This window comes from Mesitornis unicolor, unplaced genomic scaffold (assembly GCF_000695765.1).
Source record: "Mesitornis unicolor isolate BGI_N332 unplaced genomic scaffold, ASM69576v1 scaffold9485, whole genome shotgun sequence".
Lineage (NCBI taxonomy): Eukaryota > Metazoa > Chordata > Aves > Mesitornithiformes > Mesitornithidae > Mesitornis > Mesitornis unicolor.
The window spans coordinates 106,551-117,676 of NW_010187546.1; the positions used below are offsets into that span (position 1 = coordinate 106,551).

At 36.8% G+C, this 11,126-nt stretch overlaps 1 protein-coding gene across 1 annotated transcript in view; it reads right to left on the bottom strand.

Annotated features, from left to right (window-relative positions):
- The window catches only part of NWD2 (NACHT and WD repeat domain containing 2), a gene marked incomplete at its 5' end in the record, with an annotated part of 32,223 nt that extends 21,297 nt beyond the window's left edge, over positions 1–10,926 (bottom strand). Inside the window, 2 exons of the mRNA XM_010185488.1 lie at positions 6,461–6,577; positions 10,838–10,926. Of these exons, the coding sequence (XP_010183790.1) occupies positions 6,461–6,577; positions 10,838–10,926 (206 nt within the window). The remainder of the gene's footprint in view (positions 1–6,460; positions 6,578–10,837) is intronic.
- Between the last annotated feature and the right edge of the window lie 200 nt (positions 10,927–11,126).

Here is an 11,126-nt window from a genome sequence, read left to right on the forward strand (position 1 = left end):
GGAATAAAAAAATACTGTGTGAGGCTTTCCAGTTACGAAAGAAAGAAGTGTGTGATAATTACTGCTACACTGCATGCTAACAGAACAGTAACTCCAAAAAAAAGCACCTTGCACTGAAAGCAAATATTTTCAAAGAGTCAATACCTTATGGATGCATACCAGTATCGCCATGAACAACATTCATAATGTCTCTTATTTTGTAAATTAGTATCTTTCATTGAAGAAAAAAGTTTCCTGTGAAATTATACACTCTGATTATCTTAAATAAAGGAGACTCAGCTCCTGCCAGCAGGGTTTAATAATAATCAGACTCCAAAGTGAACTAGTTATTTGTGGGTAGGAGTTTGTTTCTGGGTCTGTTATTGGAGAACCAAAGGATCCCCCAAGTGAATCTCTGTATTTGAGAAAAGGGAAGGTATATGTGCTAGGTGCAAGCAACAGCATTAAGATCTCTCTTTGAACTTATAAACTGCCTGCTAAATACTGTAAAGTATGCTGATTCTTTACACAGAAATAGCATTGCAAAGTTTAGGATTTATCCCCTCACCCCGCTTATCACTTTTGCAGAACAGCTGATGTTTGCTTTCTGATTTACAGTTTCATTTGTAGAGCAGACCATTACATCTAGCTGATTACAATACTACCTCAGAAGATGGTTTGGTAAAGCTCTTGAGGGCCAAGAGAAAATAAATCTCATAAATCTCATGCAGCCTTTTTCTTCCTGTACATAATACATAGAAAGATAAAAACTTGAGTTCATACTAATCTTGTTCTCACTAATACAGACATTTATATTAAATATAATACTTAAGCTTTCTGGTCGGCAGCACCAGAAATTCTATTTATGTCAAGAAAAAAGAAATACGGTGACTTAGCAGAAATATGTACAGACTTCTGACTGTAGGCTGAAAATGCAAGACTACGTCAAAAACCATGCAGTTTCTATGTTCCGTGGAAAAGCTGCCTGATCAATCTTGTAGCTGTTTTCAGTGGGATATATTTAAAAAATGGGTAAGCATTTTTAGATCCTAGATTTCAGATTTACAGAATCAGAGATGATTTACAGGAAAATACACTCCCAGATCTAAAGAAGATCGAGGAACTAACTTAAAATTGATTAGGCATATAATATCAACATGCTTGATTCCAGTCCGTGTGCATATATGTTGTTCAGAGACGAACAACATGGAAAGGGATATATACCCATTGCCTGTTAGTCTGGAGGCTGTGAAAGAGGCTTGCTGAGGCGAAAGATGTGTACTGTGTCTTTAAAACTTAATCACTTTATCTGTTTTGAAGCCTTTCAAAAATATACAAAGCCCTACTTTGACATTCACAGAAAAATCTTTCCTGTTGGCCCAGTCCATCTAAAACAGGATTAGTGTCCACAGACATATACTTCACTTCAGATTAATGCCAACAAGTTCTATAAAGCCATTCCTGATATGTTGTATGACCCCAATCCCTCTGTTAGAGGAAGTTCTTAGTTGGATGAGTTTTGAATCAGATGCAGAGTGAAAAGAAAATTCCCAGACTGATATTTATTTCTTGGAATATACTTTACTGGGAGAAGTGGGCTGGTTTGCCACGTCTAATTCCAGCTATTTCTCCTGATTCACTTTAAAACTATATATAGATCTGCTTCCTTGAGGAAAATTAAATTCTGAAATGTACTAAGCATGTGTAATTTCTGCTGAATTCTCAAAGAACGCTGGGAGCTTTGCATTCCCCTAAACTCACTGCTCCAACATAGATGCATTTGACTGAGTTCAGTCTCCCTAACTTACAATGTGTGTTGGACCACAAAAGCAAAACGTAACTCAGATGTTTCAGATCCCGTATCTATTCAGTTTTCACGTTAGGAATAAACCCTATGGAAACATCAGAACTGAAATGGGAGTTGAAAAGATTCAGCAGAGCTGGAATAATATAATTTGGAATTATCTCTGAGCTGGAATGTACTCAGAATTAATTATCAAGCATTTGTACTAAGCAAAGAGAACCAAGTAGCAGTGTACTCCATGGAATGATTAAAGCATGCGTTGTGCTGTAGGAACAAAAAGTTCCAGAGATGTAAAAAACCATTTCACTCCTCAATTTACCATATTTCATCTTCAATTTCAGGGTTACTTAAGGACATGCAAAATACTGTAAATTGCTAATATTCTTTTAAAATCCTACTGGAATCCCAATTTTATGATGCTAGGTCTTTTTTAATGATTCATTAATGCTGAAATTAACAACAAGCTGTCAATAATTTGAGAGGGATAATGTAAATTATGATGGCTGTTCAGAGTAGGTAGAAAATGTTTTTACTGTTCTTTGGACCAGATGATTTGAATGATGGGTGGAGAAAATCTCTTAGGTTTATACAAACCTGAACATATTTATTTGAGCAAATTGTTATAGGTGACTAACGTTTTATTTCCATTTCTCCCTTTCATTTCACGATTTTTCAGGATGTAGTCATGTAAGAGCAGCAGTTCAGGCAGAGGCTGTGTGGTGCCACACAGATGGAACAGAGCACCCACCTGACTTGCAGGTTGTGTTTGAAGAGAAGTGCAGAGGAGCCTGCCGGTTCTCTCATCTGTACTGAGGTGTAATCAATCGCAGGTCAGTGCTGGAGTATTAGTTAGGGACTCCCCAATAAAAGGGCAGTAATCTTATTCTGCAAATAATCACTACAGACTAGTGATATTCTAAATAGCTACAGGTCTTACTTGATATTAAGCACTGCGCTTGGGTTCCCAAATAAACAGTCCAACTCCCTAGTGTTTTCTTGCTGTTAATGGAGAAACAGACATCCAGAAGATGACTCAGATACTAGTGGAGGTACCTGTATCTTTCTACTAGTTGTAAAGGTGTTGAGACTAGATCTGTAACAGATGAATCCTGTTCATGATCAGTACCAGTTTTGGAAACGATAATACAACCTTTACTGTCACTCTACTATCCTGTCTGTATTGGCATCTCTTATGAATTAACTGGGAAACATAACTCAACAAAATGTAAAGGTTCCACTGATGCACTGAATGTATTTTTGTCTTTGGTATTGTTATGCAATACAGAGTTTATGCAGTACACAGTTTAATAAATATACTGCACTTCAATCTCCCCATGTAGATTCCAGAGACAACCAGTATGATTTCTGCATAAAATCTGCACAGAATTTTTCCCACAGAAATAGTACTTTTACCCTCATAAATTAATCTTGATAAATTATCCCGTAGATTAAAAATAGCATGGCATGTATCTACAATAAAGGCTATGAGTTTTTAAATGATCACATATAATAGGCACTAATTTTACACAGCAAAAACCAACCAACCAAAAAAACCCAACCTAACCAAAACCCAAACAATTCCTCTCTCCCTTAATTGGATCAAGCATTGACAGATTTCAGGCAGCAGCTAAGAGGGGGACTGTACGTTCCCAAAGAAAGTGTCACAGGAAATTAATTACCCATTTTTTTTCAGAACTTCCTCCTTTGTGTTTACAAGTATGTGTTCATTTGGATTTTGTTGTTTTGTATCTGAAGAAAAGCTTTGGACTTCCAATTTATGCACTGCACTAATTTATGAAATGAATTTCTTTTCATTTCAAGAACATTTTCATTTTCCTTCCATATGATATCACTATGCAGGCATAAATTGCCATAAAGAAACACTTTCTAAAATCAATCCATATCTGCTAGTTCATTCTGAGCAGTCCAATTTAATCCCAGATCTGTGTCTGTATTAAAAAAGTGGTAACTGAAAAGTAAAAAAAATACCCACCTGAATGGAAGTGCATATTTTATAGAACTTTCTCAAGAAATTGGAAGTTGCCCAAAGCCTGCAGTGCTAAAGTCAGTTTTTAATTATGTTACTATAAATTAAAACTAATTATGCTTGTTGGAGTAGAATCATCTTCAATTTGTGTTGTAAATAAAATAAACCCGCATCCCACTAAGGTGCAACAAAGCAAAAACCAAATCTGCATAAAGAGATTTCTGTAGTTTTGCCCGTTTAGTCACCAGGAGAGCTATTACTCAGACCCATACTTGGAAAACCTGGAATAAATATTGAAGTTGTCGGCTCACTGCAACTTCTAACTTTTCTGTTCCATTTAAAATTTCTGATTTGCCCTGATTTTCTTCCTTAGTAACAATATCAGGCAGGCAGTTCTTAACAGCTTCAAAATACTGAGCTGCTAAAATATGCAGCAATGGTACATGATGAGGTTTCTGTCACTGTTACAAATTTTAGAACATCCATCTCTAAGGACACTGGATGTTGCTACAGGAAAAACACCATGCTCCTCTGCTCCAACTCTGGTTCTTTAACAAAGGGAAGATAAAAAGTAGAAAAATAAACCTAGAAAACTAAATTTAGTCACATGAGATGGAAGCTACCCAAACTCTCTGGAGATCTGGGCCAGCGTGTCCTTGTGAAAAATAGTGTCATGACAGCATCAAACCCAGCCCAGACTAAGTACTCCAAGCGCTGGGTTCTTTACAGTCAAGCGCTGAGGATGGCCTTTGTTCCCCAGGGCTCTGCAGCTAAATAACAGTGAGGCAAGCAGGTGAACGAAGCAGAACCAGTGAGATGGTTGTAAAGGTGTGATAAAAATACACAACAACACATGCTGCAACTTGCTCTTTGTCTAGTCTTTGCCACGGAGAGAAGTGATCTCCAGCCTTCACAGCAGGCAGTGTTCTGTTTCCATTCACTGAATCTTTAAAATTATCCCCATAAAAAAATAAAAAAGGATTTGCAGTTTTTTCAGGACTCTTCTCTGCCTTATGATGAGTCTAAGAATTAGATGTTTAGGTATAGAGGAGAAATCTAGAATGATGGGCAAGACCCTCCTGAGATGGCAGCCACCGAGGAAAGAGGGCTGTCCCCAGCAAACTCCCTAATTTATATTAAGTGTGATGTTTATATACTATGGAGTAATTTTCATTGATCAGCTTGGGGTTAGGTTGGGGTCAACTGCCCTGGGTTTGCATGTTTCTATATATTTTTTTTGCATAGAAAAATAATTGTCCTACATCCCCCATTTATTTCTCACAGAGATGGAACCTCAAGACAGCTGATAAAGAATTAAATATGTTTTGGAATACTATAAATATATGTCTTCTAGAGAAGTATTGTTCATAGCAAATCCTACTCACTGTGGCCACTCATGTACTTTCACTGAAGTCTCCCTTGCATGTAGTACTTCTCATAAACCCACAAAATAAACTGACATTCTTCCCAAATCATCTTGTCTTGTGTTTTCATGCTTTAATACACGGTGTTAAGTATGCAGTATATACCACTGAGTAGCCCTTCACATTAGATTGTCTACTTAGATCTATCCACAAAGTTAAAGAACAGATAAAGAGTATATGCTACTCTCTAAGCACCTGGGAAAAGGCATTTCTCAAAAATCATGTGTTTTTTGTCTACGCACTGAAAACTAAGACAGTCAGCATACCAGGCACTAAACTGGTCCCTAAATATTTTTCAAGTTAACTGTGTTCATCTCAAAATATGGTACAAATCTTTCTAAGCACAGAAGAGGAAAAAAATGCACTAGTCTGAATTGTGTATTTAATATAAAATCAGTGACAGCAAAATCTATTGTATATGATTCATTGGAAGGGGGAAAAGCATATCTGGCAGGACTTTATATATACAGCCTACTCCCAGTGCCTTTCAGCTATTAGAACCCTCCAACATGTTTCACATGACTTCACAATTCATACTGCTTCAGTTGTAAAAGCTGTGAGGGATTGCTGGAGACTGCTGAGCTTGATGTAAAACTACAGCTTCATCTACAGAAAAAGACTTCTTTGGCATTAAAATAAATATGTAAATCTTTATAAACCACTTCTGTAAATGTGCTTCAGTCTCTCCTTTAGGCCTAATAGGAAAAGCCAGTGAAGATCTATCTATTTTTTTGCCAGCTTTACTGACTCTTGAAGAATCCTAAAAGCAACACTTGCTCTGGCAACAGTAAAGAGAGCAGGAAAAACACAGACTCAGAGCCTCCTCAAGTTGTCACTGACCTCCAGTCTTTTCATGCTCTAATATCTGGCATCCTAACTTGTCCTGCGTTTTTGAAAGTATGTCCTTCTAGCCACCCAAAAATGCATGGTTGAGAACTGCCAAGGATTAATTAATGGTGGCCTTCTTAAACAAGTAGTCCATACTTCTGTTGTGACAGTAGTACAGTCATACCTTGAGGTTTCTAAACCTGTCTTGCTATGGGGACTGATCATGAAAGATCCTTCTTTTCTCTCTGCTAATACTGAGCAATCACTGTTAATCTGTATTGCCATGCAGGGAAACATTTGGATGCAGTATAGCAAATGTACAACGGAGAATATAAAATGAAAATGAAAGAAGAAAATACATTTGTTACTGAATCATGCAAGTTAGGATAGCTAACATTGTATTTGTGTTGTAAAATAAAAAATTATTTTTATACCCACAACAAAACATGGACCTGCAGAATTTTTCAAGCAATCTTCTAACAGCTTCATGCGAGTCTTTTGCAGCTCAGGACTGTCCCATTCATCTGCTTCAACTCCCCAGTATAAGTCTATGACCTGGAAAATAGTATGCAATACTGTTACTTTATCTTATGACCTTTCTACCTAGCAAATTAAAAATTAGCATTGTCAAGATCTTGTGTACTGCTAAGCATTGCTCGGCAGTGCAATAAAAGGCAATGAGGTCTATATCGAGTCCTTACTGGCAGGGTTTCCTTAGGTAAATGACAATTCAAGGCTCTTATTTTCCCTCCCAGATAGTCCCTCCTGGGACAGTCTCTCATTTCACATTCATCATCTTTTGCAGAGATTAGCATGACAAGATCTTGATTTTATATAGTCTTATTTGTTACTAGATTGCTTATAATGGATAGGTAAGAATAATGTCAAAAGCATTGATAAAATCGTGACTCTATGGAAATTAATGAGAGTTTCGCTGTGGATCTGTAAAGACCATGACTTGACACCCTGTATCACTTCTATCCACAGGATATAAACTCATCCTGTGCACATGGCTCAAAAGACAGAATATGTGCAGCTCTGTAATATGGTGCTTCCTTTGTTCACTGGTCTTTTGTTACTTTGGAAGCAGAGATTGTACAGATAGGCCGTGGCAGGCAGCTTGCTGTTCAGCCTTTCAGCTGTAGCTACAGACTCAGGTTTGTGATGGTAATTAGTTGCAGACAAACTCCTGGAAGAAACTGGAATATGGATGTTAAACTTATTTGAAGAAGTTAAGTGATGGAGTGTGATTTTACTACACGTTTTAACCGAAAGGCTGAATTCTTACTGTGGGAAATTGAAAGAATAGAGATCATATATATGCATTTCTTTTGGACTAAAACCTACTGTCTCATTTAAGCTACTATTGATTGTTAACATCATGTATGTAACTTGAACAAAAAATGTTCAAATGGATAGTTAAAAAAATAAAAATTGTATTATGACATGAATATATTACAATATTGTTTACTGTAGTATTATTTGTACTGAGGAAGCAGTCTGCTGTTCCCATAAGAAACAGAATCACAAAACTAGCTTTTGTCTAAAGAGATCATAAAAACAGCCTGAAGATCTAATGTAAGAACTAATAGTGGTTTGATATAAAAGTAAATTTCACCAGTTTACAGCTGTTTTATCTCCTTGGGAAATTTCTCATAATAACACATGCCAAGGTTTAAGACCTAATCCTAGAAGTATTTATGCCCATGTTTAATTTTCCTACCAACAAGCTCGTTGGTTATTTCTGCCATAGAAGTTTGAGATGTCTTTCAGTGTTTGCCGGAGTAAGCACACTGTTGCCAAATATGAAAGGCAATGTACCATCTGACTGATGACAAGTGAAATAGCTCAATGTATAGAATGCATTGTACCCTACAATGCCAAGAAAATACATTTAATATCTTTATTTTTTACAGAAACTCTGTTTCAAAATTTTGCTGGAGCAAGATTCTGCTTTACAAAACTGCATCTCAGTCTTCCTATTTCCCTCATTTGCACTGGTTTCTTCTCTGTCCTTTTCTCTTTTAGTCTCATTAGGAAAAATGTATTCCCTTCTTCCTCTCTCACATCTGTTTATCTATACGACTTCATTATTGAACTTCACATTGTATTCAGCTGTCTGATTACTTGAATAATGTATGATAGAGCTTAAGTACTCTGGTCATAAAATTAGAGCATCGTAGTGTACGGTCAAAAATATTGAAATTACTGGTTGAATGAATTTATTGTGCTGCTTAAGTTCATCTGAAACATAAAAGCAATTTCTGTTTTAATTAACTGTTCAGATATCACATTAATTATGTAAAAATGAAGAGGAAATTCTCTGGAATAGCAGATACTGTAGGGGCTCAGTGGCTGCCTTCTGTGTGTTACAACGTTATAGATTATTTTTATGGGGTAACACAATTTTGGCACACAGTACCTTAATGTGTTACAATTTTGTCCTGAAAGAGGATATATTTTAGCCATCAAGCCTCTGAAAGACACCAAGAATTTCAAAATGAGGTGCTTACTGTTTATGCTAACTAAAATAAATAGGATTTACAAAACTAAAGAAATGGAACAAGAGGACAACTGTATCTGATGTTGAAATACATTTTTACTTACACCTAGAATAACCGTGTGACAAACACCCACTCTTACTTTCAGTGGGGCTGCCAAGGTGAGATGACAACCAGTGCTCTGTGCGAGAGCTACTTACACACAGTGGGCTGACACTGGTCTAATTCAGTTCCACACTAGTTACCTGTTGGAGACTTCTCGTTCATAATTCAGTGATTCCTTTTGCTTATTTTAGCTTTTGTCCTACCAATCTTAGTTTCACAGATTTTGCACAAATTTTCCTACTTTGCTTCCACAGTAATGTGGTAGCTTTCTAGCTGTTTACAGAAACATGGCAGTAGAGCTGTCTCTCAGACCTTATATCACATAAGGACTCTCCTGGTGTTAAAACTATATAACAAAATACTTTGCTTCCATGAATGTCAGCTAGAGTAAACTTTATTTCTCCCCTAGAGACTACATTATAATCCATTTGAAGACAGATATTTTCTTTGACAAAGAATTCCGTGGATTATGATCTACTTGGAGGAGATATTTCCCTCCTGTCACTGAGCTGTCTCCTCAAAGATGACTGAGAAATAGAGAGTTCATATTTGCCATTAATATCATATGGTAGTAAAAGGAGAAAAATGCTTTATTACTTAAATATCTTTTGCTATTCCTTGCATGCACCACTGCAGCTGGGACTTCCCAATCATCTGATAAGCAAGGACCTTCAGATAAAATTCTTCTATAGCCATAATCAAAAATTGCTCTGGAATTTACCACCATGCAGATTCAGCAACTCCACTGTGACTCAGGGAATTAAAACCAAATATCCTAATTTAAGAAGTTGTTATTTTAATTATAAAACAGCTGTGTGTGCCTCAAGAATGACACACTGGGAGGGACAGGATGTTGTCTAAAAGGCATTATCTGTTTCTAAGTAAGCTACACTCTGGAGCTGAGTTTCTGGGGTCACTAAGATGGGAAGTTAATACTAATATGTGAGGAAGGCTTGAGGATGTAGAATGAGAATTTCTGAAAAACTGAACATTTTTACAACGTGGCATGCTGTATTTGTTTCTCTTAGCAGAGAGCCAGTTCCAGGCCCGCTGACATATATGGGACTTGACCGGTTGACTTTACTAGACTGTGAATTAGGATATTCCTGACTTAAAAGTACCAGTGACTTTAACTGTGATCCCCAACTAATGCATTTTAAGTCAAATGCAACTGTATTTACTACCAGCTGGCTCTTACCAAAGATGTGAATGGGTCTATGTCTTCCATAACACAAAGGAAAACATGAGCTGACTGAAGCAACGGGAGTTTTACAATTGATGTTAAAGGAAGCAAATTCCATGGTATATAATCACAACAGAAATGTTCCACATTCAAATCATTGTGATAATCAGTTTCAATATTTACCTGGTTAAATTATTTTCCACATTACAGTGGAAGACAAACCCCTAGGTAGAGTAGATATACCAATTATGTGAATACACAGATGGTGCTACTTCAATGGTAATTACATGAAATTAAAAATAGGTTGCATTAACTTAAGTATGGTTTACAGAAGTAGAACAGAGTAATACAGATGTAACATTATTTCTTCTTAAATACTTTAAATATTGGAAATAGAGGTGGTTTCATTCAGTTTCTAATATGCAAGTTGTCAGTTTGTTGCCACACTGCTTTTACCACCAGTTCAATATTGCATTGCAAAACCCTGTGGTTTTTTATCTATTCAGAATTTACCTCAGATTGCCCGTAAAATAATTTAAGTACATCAATTCAGTACAATTAGCCTTCCAGTATCTTCCAGCCTTCCAGTACCTAGAAGAAACCTGGAAAGGAACTTTTTACAGTGTAACGATAAAACACTGGGTAAAGGGTTTAAACTGAGAGAGAGTAGATTTAGATTAGATATTAGGAAGAATTTGTCACTGTGAGGGTAGTGATGCACTGGAACAGGTTGCCCAGGGAAGCTGTGGATGCCCACTCCATGGAGGTGTTCAAGGCCAGGTTGGACAGGGCTTTGGGCAACCTGGTCTGGTGGGCGGTGTCCCTGCCCCATGTCATGGGGGTTGGACTGGATGTGCTTTAAGGTCCCTTCCAACACAAACCATTCTATGATTCTCTGATTCGAATTAATTGATTTTATATTTTACCAATGATATGACAACAATTACAGTATGTTAAATGTTATCTGTTCCAAAGAGAGTTAATTTTAAGAAAAAGTGATGTAAGATTCAGCATAGCAAAACCTACCTGAAATTCCAGCCCATAGTTTTCCCTGCAGAATTCTCTCAGCTTAGGATACACATGTTCTCTTAGGGCGCTCCTTTCTGCTATTGTATCTGTGTTGGGGAAAAAGATGTCACTAACAATACTTATAAGATCTCAGTTCTTTTAGTCAGAGATATGCATTTATCACATAAAAAAGAGCCCTTAAAACACACACACAGAAACTTAATCAAAATCAAGTGCTGGCATTAAATCTCCAAACTGTATGTTGTACTTCGTGATGTTTCACATAAATGTGTTTGTATGTGCAACA